Source organism: Sander lucioperca, chromosome 6, assembly GCF_008315115.2.
Source record: "Sander lucioperca isolate FBNREF2018 chromosome 6, SLUC_FBN_1.2, whole genome shotgun sequence".
NCBI lineage: Eukaryota > Metazoa > Chordata > Actinopteri > Perciformes > Percidae > Sander > Sander lucioperca.
The window spans coordinates 14,356,205-14,379,025 of NC_050178.1; the positions used below are offsets into that span (position 1 = coordinate 14,356,205).

The 22,821-nt window shown below is 48.2% G+C and overlaps 3 protein-coding genes across 5 annotated transcripts in view; 2 read left to right on the top strand and 1 right to left on the bottom strand.

Moving 5' to 3' along the window:
- Nucleotides 1-2,536, bottom strand: part of LOC116061832 (MKRN2 opposite strand protein) — a 6,253-nt gene extending 3,717 nt beyond the window's left edge. The window contains exon 1 of one of the 2 annotated variants that reach the window (XM_031316194.2): nucleotides 1,944-2,536. In XM_031316194.2, the coding sequence (XP_031172054.1) occupies nucleotides 1,944-2,002 (59 nt within the window). In that variant the 5' untranslated portion in view covers nucleotides 2,003-2,536. Of the gene's footprint in view, nucleotides 1-757; nucleotides 865-1,943 lie in introns of those variants that run through there. The other variant, XM_031316195.2, reaches the window with a different exon arrangement.
- mkrn2 (makorin, ring finger protein, 2) lies at nucleotides 1,597-8,009 on the top strand. Of its 2 annotated transcripts, none has more exons than XM_036002351.1 (10): nucleotides 1,597-1,729; nucleotides 4,777-4,905; nucleotides 5,108-5,235; nucleotides 5,455-5,592; nucleotides 5,695-5,870; nucleotides 6,113-6,178; nucleotides 6,265-6,449; nucleotides 6,552-6,662; nucleotides 7,070-7,214; nucleotides 7,684-8,009. In XM_036002351.1, the coding sequence occupies exons 1-10, from the start codon at nucleotides 1,704-1,706 to the stop codon at nucleotides 7,849-7,851; spliced, it is 1,272 nt and encodes a 423-aa protein (XP_035858244.1). In that variant the 5' UTR covers nucleotides 1,597-1,703; the 3' UTR covers nucleotides 7,852-8,009. The 2 variants fall into 2 exon arrangements, with proteins under 2 accessions (XP_035858244.1, XP_031172053.1); XM_031316193.2 differs by having other exon boundaries at nucleotides 6,301-6,449.
- Nucleotides 8,010-8,835: 826 nt separating this feature from the next.
- si:ch211-236d3.4 (protein FAM107B) overlaps nucleotides 8,836-22,821 on the top strand; it is a 35,502-nt gene continuing 21,516 nt past the window's right edge. Inside the window, exons 1-2 of the mRNA XM_031316196.2 lie at nucleotides 8,836-8,998; nucleotides 20,173-20,248. Coding sequence (XP_031172056.1) covers nucleotides 8,975-8,998; nucleotides 20,173-20,248 — 100 coding nt within the window. The 5' untranslated portion in view covers nucleotides 8,836-8,974. The remainder of the gene's footprint in view (nucleotides 8,999-20,172; nucleotides 20,249-22,821) is intronic.

Consider the following 22,821-nt stretch of genomic DNA (forward strand, 5'->3'; position numbering starts at 1 on the left):
CGGGGGCGGTGACAAAAATCTGCTGTCAAGTCCGACAGTTTCCAGCCGATACCAGCAGCCTTCAGGCTGAACAGGAAGTCACAGAAACACTGTGGTCACATTCTGATTTAATAAAATGTTATCAGACCCATATATCAGCTCCTACATAGTTTCCTGTTGTTTATATTATGCCAGAGTATCTCTCAAAATGCTCTACATGTGATCTGTTGCTGATTTTAATTAATAACAGACTGTAGATGATCTGTAATCTGATCAGATTTAATCTCTCTGACTTCTAAACATAACTATCAACACAACATGTGTTCTGTACAGAATAAGCCTTTAAATCAGACTAATAGCAGTTAAAATCCCTCCAAATCAAAATCAATAAAAAGTTTATATAAAACGTCATCATGTCCTGTCATCAGGCTGGAGTTTCCCAGCATGCCCCTGGGTCCACCTGGGTCTTGCAGTCGGTGGAGAGCAACTGCGCTGCCTGGGTCTCAAACCTGCGGCCGCCTTGATCTCGTGAGGTCATCGTTGCCCACGTGAGCATGACATCAGAGCAAGTCGGGATCAAGTCGGACACAAATCTACCCAGCATGCATTGGGCGGCGATCGCCAGTGATCGATTCTGTGCAGACCTGGCTCATCTCCAACGAGCCTGATAATTTGTGTATAGAATATGTTGGAGCATATTTTGGAGAAAAAAAGTATTTTATTTTGACAGAAACTCAGTCATTAGTTTGTGTCTTTAAAGTAGCATAAAGTCTTTTACCTTGAAGGAAACGTTCTCCTTTTTACTCCTCAGATCTTCTGTTCCTCCTTTCTCCTCCTCTTTTCACTCTTTTCTGTTTTCTCCTCTTTTCACTCTTTGACTTGTTTTCTCCTCTTTTCACTCTTTTCTTTGACTTGTTTTCTCCTCTCGCCTGCCTGCCGTCTGATCCTTCTCCCCTCCTCCCTCTCCGTATCACACCTGGTTGCTAGGTTACAGCCTATCAGATGACGTCCCTGCCCGGCTCCGGCCTATCAGGTTGCAGGTGTTCACCTGCTCCTGCTGACCTTCGGACTGCAGGGCGCCGTCACTCTGAGACAGGAAGCCACAGAAACTAAGTTATCTTTCAAAATAAAAGACTACATGCTACTTTAAAGACACAATGATGACTGAGTTTCCTTCAAAATAAAAGACCACATGCTACTTTAAAGACAATGAGATCTGATTGGTTCATCAGACTGATTTGACACTTTAAATAACTCCTTGAACGGCTGTTTTTGCTTTTTAAAATTATATATGTGTCTGTCAATTGATAAGTATAATTAATTGATTAATATGAAAAAAAGAAAAAAAGCACAAAATTAAAGAAATGAAAACGAGATTTAGTTTTTTACATTTTATCTAAACCTAGTATTCAGTACAAGTATGTGAAACAAAAAAAGTAATACATTACTCTTTTTTAAGTAAATATAGAAATATACATAAATATAAAAAATATCCATAAAAACAAACGAGTAGAAAAACTAAAAAGAAACAAATTAAATGAATAACATTAAATAGAAAAACATTAAATATGGAGCACAATCTTACAGTTTTACAACAGTTACCGACCGTCAGATAAACAGGAACCTTCCCGCTGCGGCTGCCAGTCGGACTCGGAGGGGTTTGACCGCGACACCAACGCGACAACTTAAACCCGCTAACGTTAGCCAGAAGCTCCGCGAGAAAGATGAGCACCAAACAGGTGACCTGCAGGTAGGTCTGTCTGTCGCTATGTCGGTTACCTGTATGTCTGTCTGTCTGTCTCGCGCTCTGCTAACTGTCTGTCTTTCTGTCTCATGCTCCGCTAACTGTCTGTCTGTCTGTGTGAGATAGCTGCGGACGCGTTAGCCTCGTGCTAATGTTTTTAGCTGTTAGCTTGTGTACGGTGTGACGGTAAACCCAGCCACTTTAACAAACATTAACTCACCTGATCTGTCTCCTACAGCCACTGCATGTAATATTAGAAACGCAGTGCACGTGACACATGAACGAGCCGGACAGGGAGAGATTTAACGATTCAGATGGTCCGTCTGGACGACAATAAGTGTTTTCCTAGGATGGCGAAGGAATGTCCCGCCTTTTCTCTGGCTTATTCTGCCTCTGATTGGCTTACCCTGGCCAAGCCTAAACCTATCCAATCCAACCAACGAAAGCTCCGAGTACTAGCCAATCAGAGGCAGAGTAGTGCGGGACATTCCTTCGCCATCCTAGGAAATGCTAATCCGCCGACTGAACTGTTGTGGTGTGTGTGTATGTATACCTTATACTGCTGTGGTGTGTGTGTATGTATACCTTATACTGCTGTGGTGTGTGTGTATGTATACCTTATACTGCTGTGGCGTGTGTATGTATACCTTATACTGTTGTGGTGTGTGTATGTATACCTTATACTGTTGTGACGTGTATATATACCTTATACTGCTGTGATATGTGTATATATACCTTATACTGCTGTGGTGTGTGTGTATGTATACCTTATACTGTTGTGACATGTGTATATATACCTTATACTGCTGTGATATGTGTATATATACCTTATACTGCTGTGGTGTGTTTGTATATATACCTTATACTGCTGTGGTGTGTGTATGTATACCTTATACTGCTGTGGTGTGTGTACGTATACCTTATACTGTTGTGACATGTGTATATATACCTTATACTGCTGTGGTGTGTTTGTATATATACCTTATACTGCTGTGGTGTGTGTGTGTGTGTATATATACCTTATACTGTTGTGACATGTGTATATATACCTTAGACTGCTGTGATATGTGTATATATATCTTATACTGCTGTGGTGTGTTTTGTATATATATACTGTTGTGACGTGTATATATACCTTATACTGCTGTGATATGTGTATATATACCTTATACTGCTGTGGTGTGTTTGTATATATATACCTTATATTGCTGTGGTGTGTGTGTATGTATACCTTATATAGGGCTGGGCGATAAATCGATTTTATCGATTAACTCGAATGTGTAGTTAACGTCAATTTGTTAAAATGAAAATCGATTTTCTCCTTAACATCTGCCGACGCTCCCCTCTGGGCTCCCATAGCTCCGAACGGGCTCAGCCCTCGCCCCGCGCGTTTGCCATAGAGATACACAAACAACATGGCAGCGACAGGGACTAACATTAATTCTTTTCTTAACTAGTAGTTTCATTACTTACTTATCCGTAATCTCCACCGAAATGACCGGCAGCTCGCGGTGCTCTGTCCCCGGCTGAGAGTCACCTATTCTCGGATAACTGAACCACCAGCTACCGCTGACCTAAAGGAGCACCATGCGGGCCACCAGAGGCGGTGTTGAGGAACTCTTTTGCGGGTCAACACATCTACTAAATGCCGCTGATACGACCGAGCTGTGATGGAGGTCTGTAGCGGATTAAACAACTAGCAATCGCCGCTCTGTAGCACGGAGCTCCTCTTCGACGTTTGTTTCTACCGCTAGTTACTACGAAGGCGCTTGCTACAGGTATGCTACATTCAAGAGACCATGGGATGTTAATGTACGTTACTCAGCAACAGGTGAAAATAGGGGCAAGGTTGCGCAATAACGTTAAAATGATTTGAACTTTTAGCGAGGAACGAGAAGTGAATTACCTGTATGTGTGAAAACAGCTTTATCTCACGCATCCGTTTGTTTGTTGTTGAATATATAGCACCCCCCATCCAAAAAAAGGGAAAACACAAACCAATTTATATTTCCACAAAATTGGCATGAATAATCATAATGGTATACATGCCCCATGTGTGTGCGTGTGTGTGAGTCAAAACAAAATAAAGTTAAAACTTGTTTTGAACAATTTCTCTGACATCTGCAGATTGATTTTAAGTAGGGGGAGAAAAAAATCGATTTAAATCTTAAATCGGATTTCTTTGGAAAAAAATCGGGGATTTTATTTTTAGGTCATATCGCCCAGCCCTAACCTTATACTGTTGTGACATGTGTATATATACCTTATACTGTTGTGACATGTGTATATATACCTTATACTGCTGTGATATGTGTATATATACCTTATACTGCTGTGGTGTGTTTGTATATATACCTTATATTGCTGTGGTGTGTGTATGTATACCTTATACTGCTGTGATGTGTGTGTATATATACCTTATACTGCTGTGGCGTGTGTATATATACCTTATACGGCTGTGACGTGTGTATATATACCTTATACTGCTGTGACGTGTGTATATATAACTTATACTGCTGTGACGTGTGTGTGTATATATACCTTATACGGCTGTGACGTGTGTATATATACCTTATACGGCTGTGACGTGTGTATATATACCTTATACTGCTGTGACGTGTGTATATATACCTTGTACTGCTGTGGCGTGTGTATATATACCTTATACTGCTGTGACGTGTGTATATATACCTTGTACTGCTGTGACGTGTGTGTATATATACCTTATACTGCTGTGATGTGTGTATATATACCTTATATTGCTGTGACGTGTGTATATATACCTTATACTGCTGTGGCGTGTGTATATATACCTTGTACTGCTGTGGCGTGTGTATATATACCTTATACTGCTGTGACGTGTGTATATATACCTTGTACTGCTGTGACGTGTGTGTATATGTACCTTATACTGCTGTGATGTGTGTATATATACCTTATATTGCTGTGACGTGTGTATATATACCTTATACGTATGTTTAATTAGTTTAAACTGAATCTCAAGGGGGTAACCATGGTAACTCCCTGTGTGTAACAGGTGTGTTGTGTTTCAGGTATTTCCTCCACGGCGTGTGCAGAGAGGGAAGCCGCTGTCTGTTCTCCCACGACCCCAACAACAGCAAACCCTCCACCATCTGCAAGTTCTACCAGAGGGGGGTCTGCGCCTACGGAGAGCGCTGCAGGTAAGGAGAGAGGGAGGGGAGGGAGGGAGGGAGGGAGAGAGGGAGGGGGAGAGAGAGGGAGAGAGGAGAGTTCTACCAGAGGGGGCTCTGCGCCTACGGAGAGCACTGCAGGTAAACTGGTGATGTTTTAGAGGGAGGGAGGGAGTGTGTGTCTCTGTGTGTAGACAGTGAAACTGTGTCTCTGGTGTGTGTCTGTGTGCAGGTATGACCACATCAAGTCTTCATCCAGAGGGGGGGGAGCTTTAGAGGATCCCACAGCTGGAGGAGGGGCCGGAGGCGGAGCTTCAGTCAGAGGCGGAGTTAAGAAGACGCCAGTCCTCAGAGACAGAGGTGAGACAGACAGACGGAGATAGAGGACACACACACACACACACACACACACACACACACACACACACACAAAGATGTGACACAGACAGACATGTCCAACTGCATACCTGGGGAACTTTGTAGTACTATGTTTGTCTTAGTAGGGAGCTACGTCTCTTCTTTTAATCTCTAACTATACTGTCTGTCTGTCTCTCTCCTGTCTCTCTGTGTGTCTCTCAGTCCTGGGTGTAGACAGCATGTTTGGGGGTCCAGCAGACAGTTTGGGGTCAGAGGTCATGGCAGCGGCGGCAGCAGCGTCTCCTCACTCATACGTGGACGCCATCAGGACGGGTCTGGACGCTTCAGCACAGGACCAAGGTTGGATCAAATGCCGGCATCTGATTGGCTAGTAGTTGTCTGTGATGTAATCATTACTACAGGAGGATAATAATATAACAGCTGATGTTTGTTTATGTGTAGCTCCTCCCCCTGTGGGCGGGGCTTACCCTAACCTCCCCCCGCTGTGTCCCTACGCCGCCGCCGGACACTGTTTCTACGAAGACAACTGTACGTATCTCCATGGCGACCTGTGTGAGGTGTGCAGGCTGCAGGTGCTCCACCCCCATGACCCCGAGCAGAGGAGAGCGCACGAGAAGGTGTGCACGTTAACACAGAAATCCGAACAGATGTGTGGACAGATGTTCATATTTCAACGCCAGACTTTAGTGTGTAGCATTACCCCAAACTTTAAGAAAGCATTTTACTATTTTGGAAAAAATGTCAGATTGTTGACTGGATCGGCTGTTTTTTATATGTCTGTCTGTCTGTCTGTCTGTCTGTCTGTGTCTCTCTTTCTGTCTCTCTCTCTCTGTCTGTCTGTCTGTCTGTCTGTCTGCAGATGTGTCTGCTGGCCTTTGAGGCCGACATGGAGAAGGCGTTTGCAGCCCAGCTGAGTCAGGACAAGGTGGGTTCAGTCAGTCATTGATCATTAATAAGTTCTGTATTAATTACACCAATGTCCTCCCAGATATTACACATCCTGTTGTCCAGGTGTGTTCTATCTTTAACCATGCTGCTGTTGTCCAGGTGTGTTCTATCTGTATGGAGCTGGTGGTCCAGAAGCTGAACCCGTCAGAGCGCCGGTTTGGCATCCTGTCCTCCTGCTGTCACACCTTCTGTCTGGCCTGTATCCGCCAGTGGCGCTGCACCCGCAACTTCAGCAACAAGATCGTCAAGTAAGACGCCTTTCACACAACAAGACAACAACAAGAGGGAAAAAAGTCTGTGTGTGTTAATCTGTGCAGCTGTAGTAAACTGTGTCTGTGTGTGTGTCTCAGGTCGTGTCCCGAGTGCCGGCTGGTCTCAGAGTTTGTGATCCCGTCTGTTTACTGGGTGGAGGATCAGGACGAGAAGGACCATCTCATAGAGCTCTTCAAGTCTGGAGTCAGGTCAGCTTTCAAACATGTATTTACCAAGTCAGACATCCTAACTATCTGTCTGGAAGTTAAGATAACACACGTAACGTCAGACATAACCATCATGTTAGTTTAGTGTCTCCATCTTCTCCCTGCTGATTCCTCATGTCTGTTTCCTCTTTGGTCTTCATAAAGCTCAGTTTTTGGGGTCGGCAGCTTCTAAAAACTGAAGTTCTGGGTTCTTGACTGTGTTAGTAGCAGCTTTTAGACGTTGTTGTTTCTGTTGTTTGTTAGCAGATGTTATAAAGAGGAGGAAACCTTCACACAATACAAGTCAACGGAGAGATGTACAGACAGACAGACAGACAGACATTGTTTAAAAGAGAAATATGACTGAGTGTAGACGGTACTGAGTGTTGCTCTGCGTCCTGTCTCTGCAGTAAGAAGGCCTGTAAGTACTTTGATCAGGGTCGGGGGTCCTGTCCATTCGGAGGGAAGTGTTTGTATCTTCACGCCTTCCCGGACGGAACCAGAGCAGAACCGGACCGGCCACGCAAACAGCTGAGCTCTGAGGGAAACGTCCGGGTAAGAAGCCACACTCAGCTTTTATAGTTTCATAAACTTAAAGGGTAACATCTGGATTAATTTAACCTGGACCATAGTCTCCATGTTTCTGATGAGAACAATGATCTCTGAAACTGGTCCAGTGTATACACACACACACACACACACACACACACACACACACACACACACACACACACACACACACACACACACACACACACACACTGTAATGTAACCCTACAGGACTAATGTTCAGCAGCAGTTAGTCACTAAAAGTTCTGTTGTTGCTGCTGACAGACTCAGGTTATTATTCTAAGAGTCTGACAACATTATGGGATGGATCCCTACAGAGATAGACCTTTTAGTTAAAGAGTAAGATCCTTTTAGTTTAACATGAAACAGCCCTTAAATCATCATCACCAAACCCACATAGAATAATAATCTGAGCCTGTGAAACTAATAAACTGAGTCTTTTTTCATTTTTCAGTTCATGAACAACGTGCGTCTGTGGGACTTCATCGAGGAGCGCGAGCAGCGCCCTGCCCTGCCCCTGCCGTCCCTGGATGATGACATCACAGAGCTTAGAGAGCTGTTCATGCAGATGTCTGGGCCGAGCCAGGACGGGCCGGAGAGCCCCCCCGCCGCTGATCCGTAGACACCGGACCGAGTCTCTGAAATATTAAATCATGTAATCAATCTGCTGTGTTTCAGTCTGGGAAACTAAGTCCATCATGTCCAAGAGTTTGGTGATTGATAGATCATTGCCATTTTATTTAACGTGTAAATATTAAATACAGAGTCGGTGTGAAGTCATTCTCTGGTGTCCAGTTTATGTTAAAACTCTTTCTGACAAACGATGGTATTTCATTGGGGTTATATGTGATAATTGTGAGGTGGAATGAAAATGATACATGGTTTTCAAATTTCTTTACAAATAAAAAAACTAAAGTGTGACATGCAAAAGTATTCAGCCCCCTTTACTCTGGTAAAGGGTTAGGGTTAAATACAATCCAGTGCAACCAATGGCCTTCAGAAGTCACCTGATTAGTAAACAGAGTCCACCTGTGTGTAGTCTAATCTCATGAATGAAGTGTGTTTTACGATGCTAAAAGTACTGATAATTTACATGGAGTCTGGTGGGTTTGGTGATGGAGATTTTGGGGCTGCTTCATGTTAAACTAAAAGGTCTATCTCTGTAGGGATCCTTTCCATAATGTGGAAAAGTTCAAGGGTTATGAATACTTTTGCAAGCCTCTGTAGATATATTTATCTGTGGTAACATTAGCTAAGCTATCAAGGCTACATGCTAATGTAACATGATACTTTTGGTTTTAAAGTCAGACTCACATTATTTTCAAGGGTTTCTTTTATGTTGACAGGTGCACTTCCTCTCTCTCTCTGTCTGTTTGTCTCTCTCTGTGTGTCTCTCTCTCTCTGTGTCTCTGTTGCTCTCTCTGCCCCCCCCTCTCTTCCCCCTCCCCCCCCTCACCTCTAAAGACATTAATCCAATCAGAGCATCTTAACTCCTCACAGCTGAGAGTCAGGCAGTAACAGGTGGCCGTCTGTTTCTCTCTCGCTCCAGTCCTGCTTTACTTTCTGCTTCACTTCTGGATAGTTCTGTTGTTCTGTTGTTCTGAAGCTGCCTCACGGTCCGGTGGGCTAAAAACACCCCCGTGCCCGGGCTGTCAGGCTGCCAGGCTGTCAGGGGGGGGAAGAGGAAGAGGAAGAGGGGGCTGCTGGGAAAAAGAAGTAGTGCCGGCTGCAGAGGACAGGGAAGAATGGGAGCTTCTTATGGAAAGAAGGTCAGTCGCTGGTTTCATCTGTCAACACGAGTCTGAAGTTAGTGTCCAACTCGAGGCCCGCGGGCCAGTCCAGCCCCTCTCAGACTGATCTGGCCCGCATATCAATTTAGGTTCACAATACATGTGGCCCACCTAGTTTTTGTTGCTTTTGCCCACACTTTTGGTGTGTTTCCACAGGTTTTTGGCATTTTTCAGACTTTTTTTTACTGTTTTTGTTGCTTTTTTCGATCTCTTTTGGCGCTTTTTTCTTTGATGGATAAGGAACTTTTTTAGGGCTTAATGTGGACTAAACTGTAAGAGAAAAGACAGTATGAGACATGCAGTAATACACTCAGATTAAAGCATGTAAATAAACTAGTGTAACTTACGGTACCGTACCCTCTCAGTACCGTAACACCGTCTACAGCTGACCCTCTCGGTACCGTAACATCGTCTACAGCTGACCCTCTCGGTACCGTAACACCGTCTACAGCTGACCCTCTCGGTACCGTAACATCGTCTACAGCTGACCCTCTCGGTACCGTAACACCGTCTACAGCTGACCCTCTCAGTACCATCTACAGCTGACCCTCTCAGTACCGTAACACCGTCTACAGCTGACCCTCTCAGTACCATCTACAGCTGACCCTCTCGGTACCGTAACACCGTCTACAGCTGACCCTCTCGGTACCGTCTACAGCTGACCCTCTCAGTACCGTAACACCGTCTACAGCTGACCCTCTCAGTACCGTCTACAGCTGACCCTCTCAGTACCGTCTACAGCTGACCCTCTCAGTACCGTAACACCGTCTACAGCTGACCCTCTCAGTACCGTCTACAGCTGACCCTCTCAGTACCGTAACACCGTCTACAGCTGACCCTCTCAGTACCGTAACACCGTCTACAGCTGACCCTCTCAGTACCGTCTACAGCTGACCCTCTCAGTACCGTCTACAGCTGACCCTCTCGGTACGGTAACACCGTCTACAGCTGACCCTCTCGGTACGGTAACACCGTCTACAGCTGACCCTCTCAGTACCGTCTACAGCTGACCCTCTCAGTACCGTCTACAGCTGACCCTCTCAGTACCGTAACACTGTCTACAGCTGACCCTCTCGGTACCATCTACAGCTGACCCTCTCAGTACCGTCTACAGCTGACCCTCTCGGTACCGTAACACCGTCTACAGCTGACCCTCTCAGTACCGTCTACAGCTGACCCTCTCAGTACCGTCTACAGCTGACCCTCTCAGTACCGTAACACCGTCTACAGCTGACCCTCTCGGTACCATCTACAGCTGACCCTCTCGGTACCATCTACAGCTGACCCTCTCGGTACCGTAACACCGTCTACAGCTGACCCTCTCAGTACCGTAACACTGTCTACAGCTGACCCTCTCGGTACCATCTACAGCTGACCCTCTCAGTACCGTCTACAGCTGACCCTCTCGGTACCGTAACACCGTCTACAGCTGACCCTCTCAGTACCGTAACACCGTCTACAGCTGACCCTCTCAGTACCGTCTACAGCTGACCCTCTCGGTACCGTAACACCGTCTACAGCTGACCCTCTCGGCACCGTAACACCGTCCACAGCTGACCCTCTCGGTACCGTCTACAGCTGACCCTCTTGGTACCGTAACACCGTCTACAGCTGACCCTCTCAGTACTGTCTACAGCTGACCCTCTCGGTACCGTAACACCGTCTACAGCTGACCCTCTCAGTACCGTAACACCGTCTACAGCTGACCCTCTCAGTACCGTCTACAGCTGACCCTCTCGGTACCGTAACACCGTCTACAGCTGACCCTCTCAGTACCGTCTACAGCTGACCCTCTCAGTACCGTAACACCGTCTACAGCTGACCCTCTCAGTACCGTCTACAGCTGACCCTCTCAGTACCGTAACACCGTCTACAGCTGACCCTCTCAGTACCGTCTACAGCTGACCCTCTCAGTACCGTAACACCGTCTACAGCTGACCCTCTCAGTACCGTCTACAGCTGACCCTCTCGGTACGGTAACACCGTCTACAGCTGACCCTCTCAGTACCGTCTACAGCTGACCCTCTCAGTACCGTCTACAGCTGACCCTCTCAGTACCGTAACACCGTCTACAGCTGACCCTCTCAGTACCGTAACACCGTCTACAGCTGACCCTCTCAGTACCGTCTACAGCTGACCCTCTCGGTACGGTAACACCGTCTACAGCTGACCCTCTCAGTACCGTCTACAGCTGACCCTCTCAGTACCGTCTACAGCTGACCCTCTCAGTACCGTAACACCGTCTACAGCTGACCCTCTCAGTACCGTCTACAGCTGACCCTCTCGGTACGGTAACACCGTCTACAGCTGACCCTCTCGGTACCGTAACACCGTCTACAGCTGACCCTCTCGGTACCGTAACACCGTCTACAGCTGACCCTCTCAGTACCGTCTACAGCTGACCCTCTCAGTACCGTCTACAGCTGACCCTCTCGGTACCGTAACACCGTCTACAGCTGACCCTCTCAGTACCGTCTACAGCTGACCCTCTCAGTACCGTCTACAGCTGACCCTCTCGGTACCGTAACACCGTCTACAGCTGACCCTCTCAGTACCGTAACACCGTCTACAGCTGACCCTCTCAGTACCGTAACACCGTCTACAGCTGACCCTCTCAGTACCGTCTACAGCTGACCCTCTCAGTACCGTAACACCGTCTACAGCTGACCCTCTCAGTACCGTCTACAGCTGACCCTCTCAGTACCGTCTACAGCTGACCCTCTCAGTACCGTCTACAGCTGACCCTCTCGGTACCGTCTACAGCTGACCCTCTCAGTACCGTCTACAGCTGACCCTCTCAGTACCGTAACACCGTCTACAGCTGACCCTCTCAGTACCGTCTACAGCTGACCCTCTCAGTACCGTCTACAGCTGACCCTCTCAGTACCGTCTACAGCTGACCCTCTCGGTACCGTAACACCGTCTACAGCTGACCCTCTCGGTACCGTAACACCGTCTACAGCTGACCCTCTCAGTACCGTAACACCGTCTACAGCTGACCCTCTCAGTACCGTCTACAGCTGACCCTCTCGGTACCGTCTACAGCTGACCCTCTCAGTACCGTCTACAGCTGACCCTCTCGGTACCGTAACACCGTCTACAGCTGACCCTCTCGGTACCGTAACACCGTCTACAGCTGACCCTCTCAGTACCGTCTACAGCTGACCCTCTCAGTACCGTCTACAGCTGACCCTCTCAGTACCGTCTACAGCTGACCCTCTCAGTACCGTCTACAGCTGACCCTCTCGGTACGGTAACACCGTCTACAGCTGACCCTCTCAGTACCGTCTACAGCTGACCCTCTCGTACCGTAACACCGTCTACAGCTGACCCTCTCGTACGTACACCGTCTACAGCTGACCCTCTCAGTACCGTCTACAGCTGACCCTCTCGGTACCGTAACACCGTCTACAGCTGACCCTCTCAGTACCGTAACACCGTCTACAGCTGACCCTCTCAGTACCGTCTACAGCTGACCCTCTCAGTACCGTCTACAGCTGACCCTCTCAGTACCGTAACACCGTCTACAGCTGACCCTCTCAGTACCGTCTACAGCTGACCCTCTCGGTACCGTAACACCGTCTACAGCTGACCCTCTCAGTACCGTAACACCGTCTACAGCTGACCCTCTCGTACGTACACCGTCTACAGCTGACCCTCTCGTACCGTAACACCGTCTACAGCTGACCCTCTCAGTACCGTAACACCGTCTACAGCTGACCCTCTCAGTACCGTCTACAGCTGACCCTCTCGGTACCGTAACACCGTCTACAGCTGACCCTCTCAGTACCGTCTACAGCTGACCCTCTCAGTACCGTAACCCGTCTACAGCTGACCCTCTCGTACGTAACACCGTCTACAGCTGACCCTCTCGGTACCGTAACACCGTCTACAGCTGACCCTCTCGTACGTACCCGTCTACAGCTGACCCTCTCAGTACCGTAACACGTCTACAGCTGACCCTCTCAGTACCGTCTACAGCTGACCCTCTCGGTACCGTAACACCGTCTACAGCTGACCCTCTCAGTACCGTAACACCGTCTACAGCTGACCCTCTCAGTACCGTAACACCGTCTACAGCTGACCCTCTCAGTACCGTCTACAGCTGACCCTCTCGTACGTACCCGTCTACAGCTGACCCTCTCAGTACCGTCTACAGCTGACCCTCTCAGTACCGTAACACCGTCTACAGCTGACCCTCTCGTACGTAACCCGTCTACAGCTGACCCTCTCAGTACCGTCTACAGCTGACCCTCTCAGTACCGTCTACAGCTGACCCTCTCGTACGTAACACCGTCTACAGCTGACCCTCTCGGTACCGTAACACCGTCTACAGCTGACCCTCTCAGTACCGTAACACCGTCTACAGCTGACCCTCTCAGTACCGTCTACAGCTGACCCTCTCAGTACCGTCTACAGCTGACCCTCTCACGTCACCGTCTACAGCTGACCCTCTCAGTACCGTCTACAGCTGACCCTCTCGGTACCGTAACACCGTCTACAGCTGACCCTCTCAGTACCGTCTACAGCTGACCCTCTCAGTACCGTCTACAGCTGACCCTCTCAGTACCGTCTACAGCTGACCCTCTCGGTACCGTCTACAGCTGACCCTCTCAGTACCGTCTACAGCTGACCCTCTCGGTACGGTAACACCGTCTACAGCTGACCCTCTCAGTACCGTCTACAGCTGACCCTCTCAGTACCGTCTACAGCTGACCCTCTCAGTACCGTAACACCGTCTACAGCTGACCCTCTCAGTACCGTCTACAGCTGACCCTCTCAGTACCGTCTACAGCTGACCCTCTCGGTACCGTAACACCGTCTACAGCTGACCCTCTCAGTACCGTAACACCGTCTACAGCTGACCCTCTCAGTACCGTCTACAGCTGACCCTCTCAGTACCGTAACACCGTCTACAGCTGACCCTCTCAGTACCGTCTACAGCTGACCCTCTCGTACCGTAACACCGTCTACAGCTGACCCTCTCGTACCGTAACACCGTCTACAGCTGACCCTCTCTACCGTAACCGTCTACAGCTGACCCTCTCGTACGTACCGTCTACAGCTGACCCTCTCGGTACCGTAACACCGTCTACAGCTGACCCTCTCAGTACCGTCTACAGCTGACCCTCTCAGTACCGTAACACCGTCTACAGCTGACCCTCTCAGTACCGTAACACCGTCTACAGCTGACCCTCTCAGTACCGTCTACAGCTGACCCTCTCGGTACCGTAACACCGTCTACAGCTGACCCTCTCAGTACCGTCTACAGCTGACCCTCTCAGTACCGTAACACCGTCTACAGCTGACCCTCTCGGTACAGTAACACCGTCTACAGCTGACCCTCTCGGTACGGTAACACCGTCTACAGCTGACCCTCTCAGTACCGTCTACAGCTGACCCTCTCAGTACCGTAACACCGTCTACAGCTGACCCTCTCAGTACCGTCTACAGCTGACCCTCTCGGTACGGTAACACCGTCTACAGCTGACCCTCTCGTACGTAACACCGTCTACAGCTGACCCTCTCAGTACCGTCTACAGCTGACCCTCTCGTACCGTAACACCGTCTACAGCTGACCCTCTCAGTACCGTCTACAGCTGACCCTCTCAGTACCGTAACACCGTCTACAGCTGACCCTCTCAGTACACCGTCTACAGCTGACCCTCTCAGTACCGTCTACAGCTGACCCTCTCGGTACCGTAACACCGTCTACAGCTGACCCTCTCAGTACCGTCTACAGCTGACCCTCTCGGTACCGTAACACCGTCTACAGCTGACCCTCTCAGTACCGTCTACAGCTGACCCTCTCAGTACCGTCTACAGCTGACCCTCTCGGTACCGTAACACCGTCTACAGCTGACCCTCTCAGTACCGTAACACCGTCTACAGCTGACCCTCTCAGTACCGTCTACAGCTGACCCTCTCGGTACCGTAACACCGTCTACAGCTGACCCTCTCAGTACCGTCTACAGCTGACCCTCTCAGTACCGTAACACCGTCTACAGCTGACCCTCTCAGTACCGTCTACAGCTGACCCTCTCAGTACCGTAACACCGTCTACAGCTGACCCTCTCAGTACCGTCTACAGCTGACCCTCTCGGTACCGTAACACCGTCTACAGCTGACCCTCTCAGTACCGTCTACAGCTGACCCTCTCAGTACCGTAACACCGTCTACAGCTGACCCTCTCAGTACCGTCTACAGCTGACCCTCTCGGTACCGTAACACCGTCTACAGCTGACCCTCTCAGTACCGTCTACAGCTGACCCTCTCAGTACCGTAACACCGTCTACAGCTGACCCTCTCAGTACCGTCTACAGCTGACCCTCTCGGTACGGTAACACCGTCTACAGCTGACCCTCTCGGTACGGTAACACCGTCTACAGCTGACCCTCTCAGTACCGTCTACAGCTGACCCTCTCAGTACCGTCTACAGCTGACCCTCTCAGTACCGTAACACCGTCTACAGCTGACCCTCTCAGTACCGTCTACAGCTGACCCTCTCGGTACCGTAACACCGTCTACAGCTGACCCTCTCAGTACCGTCTACAGCTGACCCTCTCAGTACCGTCTACAGCTGACCCTCTCGGTACGGTAACACCGTCTACAGCTGACCCTCTCGGTACGGTAACACCGTCTACAGCTGACCCTCTCAGTACCGTCTACAGCTGACCCTCTCAGTACCGTCTACAGCTGACCCTCTCAGTACCGTAACACCGTCTACAGCTGACCCTCTCAGTACCGTCTACAGCTGACCCTCTCGGTACCGTAACACCGTCTACAGCTGACCCTCTCAGTACCGTCTACAGCTGACCCTCTCAGTACCGTCTACAGCTGACCCTCTCGGTACCGTAACACCGTCTACAGCTGACCCTCTCAGTACCGTAACACCGTCTACAGCTGACCCTCTCAGTACCGTCTACAGCTGACCCTCTCGGTACCGTAACACCGTCTACAGCTGACCCTCTCAGTACCGTAACACCGTCTACAGCTGACCCTCTCAGTACCGTCTACAGCTGACCCTCTCAGTACCGTAACACCGTCTACAGCTGACCCTCTCAGTACCGTCTACAGCTGACCCTCTTGGTACCGTAACACCGTCTACAGCTGACCCTCTCAGTACCGTCTACAGCTGACCCTCTCAGTACCGTAACACCGTCTACAGCTGACCCTCTCAGTACCGTCTACAGCTGACCCTCTCGGTACGGTAACACCGTCTACAGCTGACCCTCTCGGTACGGTAACACCGTCTACAGCTGACCCTCTCGGTACCGTAACACCGTCTACAGCTGACCCTCTCAGTACCGTCTACAGCTGACCCTCTCAGTACCGTCTACAGCTGACCCTCTCAGTACCGTCTACAGCTGACCCTCTCGGTACCGTAACACCGTCTACAGCTGACCCTCTCGGTACCGTAACACCGTCTACAGCTGACCCTCTCAGTACCGTCTACAGCTGACCCTCTCAGTACCGTCTACAGCTGACCCTCTCGGTACCGTAACACCGTCTACAGCTGACCCTCTCGGTACCGTAACACCGTCTACAGCTGACCCTCTCAGTACCGTAACACCGTCTACAGCTGACCCTCTCAGTACCGTCTACAGCTGACCCTCTCGGTACCGTCTACAGCTGACCCTCTCAGTACCGTCTACAGCTGACCCTCTCGGTACCGTAACACCGTCTACAGCTGACCCTCTCGGTACCGTAACACCGTCTACAGCTGACCCTCTCAGTACCGTCTACAGCTGACCCTCTCAGTACCGTCTACAGCTGACCCTCTCAGTACCGTCTACAGCTGACCCTCTCGGTACCGTCTACAGCTGACCCTCTCAGTACCGTCTACAGCTGACCCTCTCGGTACCGTAACACCGTCTACAGCTGACCCTCTCGGTACCGTAACACCGTCTACAGCTGACCCTCTCGGTACCGTAACACCGTCTACAGCTGACCCTCTCGGTACCGTAACACCGTCTACAGCTGACCCTCTCGGTACCGTAACACCGTCTACAGCTGACCCTCTCGGTACCGTAACACCGTCTGACGTTAGCAGAACTTTATTCCCCAGCCGGACACGTTCAGCAGGAACAACAAGATAACCAGCATGACAGGTAGCGGTGTGTGTGATGTAATGACCAGATAAACAAACCTGGTTCATCACAGTGTGATGTCACGGTGTGATGTCACAGCGAGACCAGAAAACTGTCAAACAGCTTGTTTTCTCCTCCTAATATTCCGACTCTTTATTTTCTCAAAAATATTTTGACTTTTTCTCAAAAAAGTTCAGCTTTCGTATTGATTCTTATATTGCATGAAGGACAGAGTCTGCCCCCCCCCTCCCTGGTTTGTTCCAGCATCATTCTGACCTACAGTATATTTATGTTTCTAGTGGCAGCGCCCTCTAGTGGCCGTAGTAGTTCTGACGGGAGCAAAGCAGGAAGTAAGGTGAGGAAGTAGAAGAGCACCAAATCCGGGAGCAGAAAGCCCCACATGACACGTTCGTCCAATCAGCTACAGGCATCATGGTTATAGGAGGGCGGAGCCTGTTTTCTTTGCTTTACAAGACTGGATTCATCAGGTAACGTCTGTAACTATGACTACGCTAATTTAGCTATCAACAATAACAGTCGGTGGTTAGGAAAGACTCGTATTAACACTATGTGTTAGAATAGGAGATATGACACAGTCAGCTGATCTCAGCCTTCAGTGACCCTGCGGATCAGAGCGACTCCCCGTGTGAAAGGCCCTTATTACTGCATGTCTCATATAGTCTTCTCTCTTACAGTTTGGTCCACATAAAGACCTAAAAACATTCCTCAGCCATCATAGAAAAATGTGCCCAAAACTAGGTGGACTAAGATTTATTGTGAACCTAAATTGATATCCGGGCCGGATCAAAACGTGCCAGGGGCCGGATTTGGCCCGGGGGCCTCAAGTTTGACACGTGTGTACTACAGAAGGACATGTTTACATGCTTTAATCTTCAAAAAACACTTTATATTTCTCATCCTGCCCACGGCTGCTGCTCCTGTATCACCGTCTGCTGGAGTGCCTGTCTCTTTAAGAAGCCCAGTCTGCTCTGATTGGCCAGCGTGTTTTCTGGAATCTCCGCTGCGCTCCAGTTATGTTTCACTAGTATCAGCTGGAGCTACTGCCACAGAGTATATAGCAGGACCCACCAGACTCCATGTAAATAATCAGTCCTTTAAGCGTGTATAGAGCCAACATATTTCCACCAGACTCCATGTAAATAATCACTACTTTTAGCGTGTATAGAGCCAGCATATCTCCACCAGACTCCATGTAAATAATCAGGACTTTTAGCGTGTATAGAGCCAGCATATCTCCACATGTAAATGGGTGAATTAAGGGTTTATTTCAACCAAACCAGAGTGGTGATTGTTGGAACAGTGGAAAGATGAACCAAGACGGCTTTTTATTTTGTTTCTGTCCACTTTGAATGAAGTGTGTTTTACAATGATAAAAGTGCTGATTATTTACATGGAGTCTGGTGGGTTTGCTGATGGCAGTCTTATGAAGTCTTAGAGTAACTAAAGCTGCTAGAGAAACGTAGACAGAAGTACAGAAGAGAGTTTCTGGGGAAGTATTTGAGCTATGGGGAGACACACCTGTTCGGGTGGGAGTGTTGGGGTGTGTGTGTTGCCATGGAGACTAACAGCTGACAGCAGGGAGACGGTGTAATGTCCTGCTCAGATCGACTCACGAGGCTATTTTTAGTTCAGACTCAGGGTCAGAAACACAGAGAACAGAGTCTTTAAAATGATCATCTAAAAGTTTAAATAAACGTCTGTTTAGTTCTTAGACTTAAACAATAACGGAGGAGAAAAAATTTAGAAAAACGACAAACATACCGAAAAAAGGGATAAAAACTTTGTGCAACAACAAAAAAGCAACAAAATGCTGAAAATTAGACAATAAAGTAAAAATGAAAAAAGTATCAAAAACATCAAAGTGACGAAAAATTAAAAACAGTCTGGTGTGTACTATAGTTGGTACCAGTGGTGTAGCCAAATATATTGTAGTGGGTATACTGTACCGTATATATATTTAGCCAGAATCTACCTTTGGGGGAGGGAGGGGGGGCATATCATAGCGGGGGGTCTGGGTGTCCTCCCCCAGGGAAGTTTTGAGCGTCAAAGACTTAATTTCCTGCATTCTGATACACTTTTATGCACCAAGTTATGGTGGTACCTTTATTTAGCCTACGAGAAGGAAAAAAAACACAGTTGACAATTCAAAATATATCAAAGATATAATGGAAAGTTTGTTGTTGTGTGTCATTGGGCAGTTTCCTCCACAGTCAATTCAATTTTATTTCTAGTACCAGATCCTATAACAGGAGTTATCTCAGGACACTTTACAGATAGAGTAGGTCTAGACCCCCCCCCCCCCAGGAGCAAACATTTAGTGCCACAGTGGTGAGAAACAACCTCCTTCAGACAGGAGCAGTCTGAGGTGTAATGCTGCAGATCGTCCAGCAGAGGGCAGACTGTTCCCCTGAAACACACACAGCTGTTTAACCCTTCATCATCCCCATCATCATCATCATCATAGTCGTCAGAGGAAGGCTGGCAGACTTTAGTAGATGGGGGTCCGGGGGGGTTAAGAGGGGGTGTCCTGGGCTTTGTTAGTCAGGCTGCCTGCAGAAAACCAGACAGAAACGCCTAATAACCTCAGTGTCGTTCTTCATAAAATCTTCATCCTGGAGTAAACAGACCCCACTCACACCCTGTCTCTGTGAGGGGTGGTGGTGGGGGGGGGGTCTGTGAGACATTGGGAAGGGGGGAGGGGGGGTCCTGTGAGACAGTGAAGGTCTTGTTGTCACCATGCTGCAGCCTGATGAAGTCTCCTAGCAACCAACACAAAGTCCATTCAGGCAGCGAGGACACCGTCCAATCACAGACAGGCTGTGTGTGTGTGTGTGTGTGTGTTCATTTTTTAAGCACAATTTTCCAATGTTTCTGTCGTTTTTTTTCCCGACGTTTCTGTTGCTTTTCGGCGCTTTTTCACAATATTTTTTCATGGTCTTTGGATCCAATATATTTTTCACAATCTCCTCTAATGTGACATGGTTGAGATGAAACTGTGACAGGAAGTGATGAAGCCATTCTCTCTTCTTCTGTGTTTCCCAGAAGGCGTACAGCATCGACCACGAGCCTCCAGCGAAGCAGCACTGTGTGAAGAAAGGGAAGCACCCAAGCGGCAGAGGTAAGTTTGTCCCTCTCAGGCTACCATCCATCCATCCATCCGTCTTCCTCCTCCTCTTATCCTGGGTCGGGTCGCGGGGGCAGCAGCTCCAGCAGGTTGCCCCAAAACTTCCCCATTAACCAGCTCTGACTGGGGGGGTCCTGAGGCGTTCCCAGGCCAGGGTGGAGATATAGTTCAAGTTCAGTACTTTATTGCCATGTCAACACAGTTGATTAGAATTTGTCTTGGTGCCAATCAGGTTAAAAAAAGACAATACATACACAGGAACATACAGTACATAAAAGACAATCACATAGACAATCATTCAGACCAGTAAAAAGCTGTAAAGACCTTGTGCTATTGCAACTTCCCATGAAGTGTCTGGTGCAGTCTCTAAAGTGTATTTGAATAAGGTGCATTTAGTCCAGGTTTACTCTGCAAGGTGCCTGAGCATTAAGGAGCCTAATAGTGCCAGGGTAAGTACTGTTACAAAAGTGTGATGAGGTACATCACACACAGAGGTACATACTAGTTTAATAAACACAGGATTGTTCTGTAAAGCACAAAAAAGAGAGAATATAACCTGTTTCTGATGTCCATATACCATTTCACGGCAGGGATCTTGCTTCCCAGCATTGCACGCTAGTGAGCTCGCCACCAGTTTCTCTTCACTGACCAATGACAAGCAAAGAAAACAGGCTCCGCTCTCCTAAAACCAAGATGGCTGCAGCTGATTGGACGAACGCATCATGTAGGGCTTTCTGCTCCCGGATTTCAAAACCGACAATAATTGCGGCTTGTTCGGAATACGATCTCGTAATTTAACGAAAATAGTTCACAGAAACGTGTTTCTGAAAACATTTAAAGCGAGAAACAGGCCATGCAGTTGCTGAATCTGTCTTCATTTCAGATCGTGTTTGTGTCTCTGTGTGTGTGTTTGTGTGTGCGTGTGTGTTTGTGTGTGTGTGTGTGTATGTATGTGTGTGTGTGTGTGTGTGTGTGTGTGTGTGTGTAACCAGTAACATTTCTCTGTCAGGTAAACGTAGTAGTACAATGTTTCCCTCTGAAGTAGATGTACACAGTAAGTCAGTAGTATACAGTGGTTGCATATTACAGTGTTTACACACTAAATATTTACATGTCAGCCTAACATGACTTTAGAAACCTCTCACTCAAACTACACCCCTAATCTCCAAAACCAGGAGTTATTTCTCAGACTTTAACTCAGTATTCATTTGCATCAAACACTTTTTATTAATTATCAAATAACAATTCTCTACCTAAGACACAAAAATCTAACAAGAAGTGACTTGTTTTCCTTCTCCAAACACAGCCAATCACAATGCTGCACTTATTCACCAGGTCACCCCCCCCACTCCTAGAGATGGGAGATACAGCTAACGTTAGCTCGACCACAGTCTTTGGTTGCACTCGTGGTTAGTTTCCGAGTCAGTGTTGTCCGCCAGTACGGCACGTTTAATTTGCACAAATCCACAATATCCTCATGTCTGGGTTTTCCTTTTGACACGGGATTCTGTAGAGAAACAGAGCGGGCTTGTCTCTCTTCTGTTTGTGAATCTAATTGAACAACAACTATGTGATATTTTGGCTACCATGTGGTAAAGCTGAGCTGAGTCGTTGCTTCTTTTTCTGTCACACATGACTTCTTTATCTCATCATCAGAGAAAACTTTGCAGCATCAGTCCATTCCAGTATCCAGTAATCAATGGCCTTTACATGACTCTAAAACCATGGAGGCTGACGGGTCTTCATACACACATTATTCAGAGAGGAGAGGAAACATCCAGAGATAAGAGAGAGTGGAAGGACACACACACACACACACACACACACACACACACACAAAGTGATAGTTAACATAAAGGTAAAACTCACTTTGGAGAGGTGTTGTCTTCACGGATGAATCCCGGTTTTCACTGTACAGGGCAAATGGCAGACAGTGTGTATGGCATCATGTGGGTGAGTGGTTTGATGATGTCAGCGTTGTGGATCGAGTTGCCCATGGTGGCGGTGGGGTTATGGAATGGGCAGGCGTATGTTATGGACAACCAACACAGGTGCATTTTATTGATGGCATTTTGAATGCATAGAGATACCGTGACGAGATCCTGAGGCCCATTGTTGTGCCATTCATCCACGACCATCACCTCATGTTGCAGCATGATAATGCACGGCGCCATGTTGCAGCGTGATAATGCACGGCGCCATGTTGCAGCGTGATAATGCACGGCCCCATGTTGCAGCGTGATAATGCACGGCCCCATGTTACAGCGTGATAATGCACGGCCCCATGTTGTAGCATGATAATGCACGGCGCCATGTTGCAGCATAATAATGCACGGTCCCATGTTGCAGCGTGATAATGCACGGTGCCATGTTGCAGCGTGATAATGCACGGTGCCATGTTGCAGCGTGATAATGCACGGTCCCATGTTGCAGCGTGATAATGCACGGTCCCATGTTGCAGCGTGATAATGCACGGCCCCATGTTGCAGCATAATAATGCACGGCCCCATGTTGCAGCATGATAATGCACGGCGCCATGTTGCAGCATGATAATGCACGGTCCCATG

What these genes read in the sequence shown, in the direction of transcription:
- mkrn2 (XM_036002351.1), top strand. Translation starts at nt 1,704, where the DNA reads ATGAGCACCAAACAGGTGACCTGCAG. An exon ending in CGCTTCAGCACAGGACCAAG is followed by an intron (nt 5,593 to 5,694) that starts GTTGGATCAAAT and finishes GTTTATGTGTAG; the next exon opens with CTCCTCCCCCTGTGGGCGGG. An exon ending in CCCAGCTGAGTCAGGACAAG is followed by an intron (nt 6,179 to 6,264) that starts GTGGGTTCAGTC and finishes CCTGTTGTCCAG; the next exon opens with GTGTGTTCTATCTTTAACCA.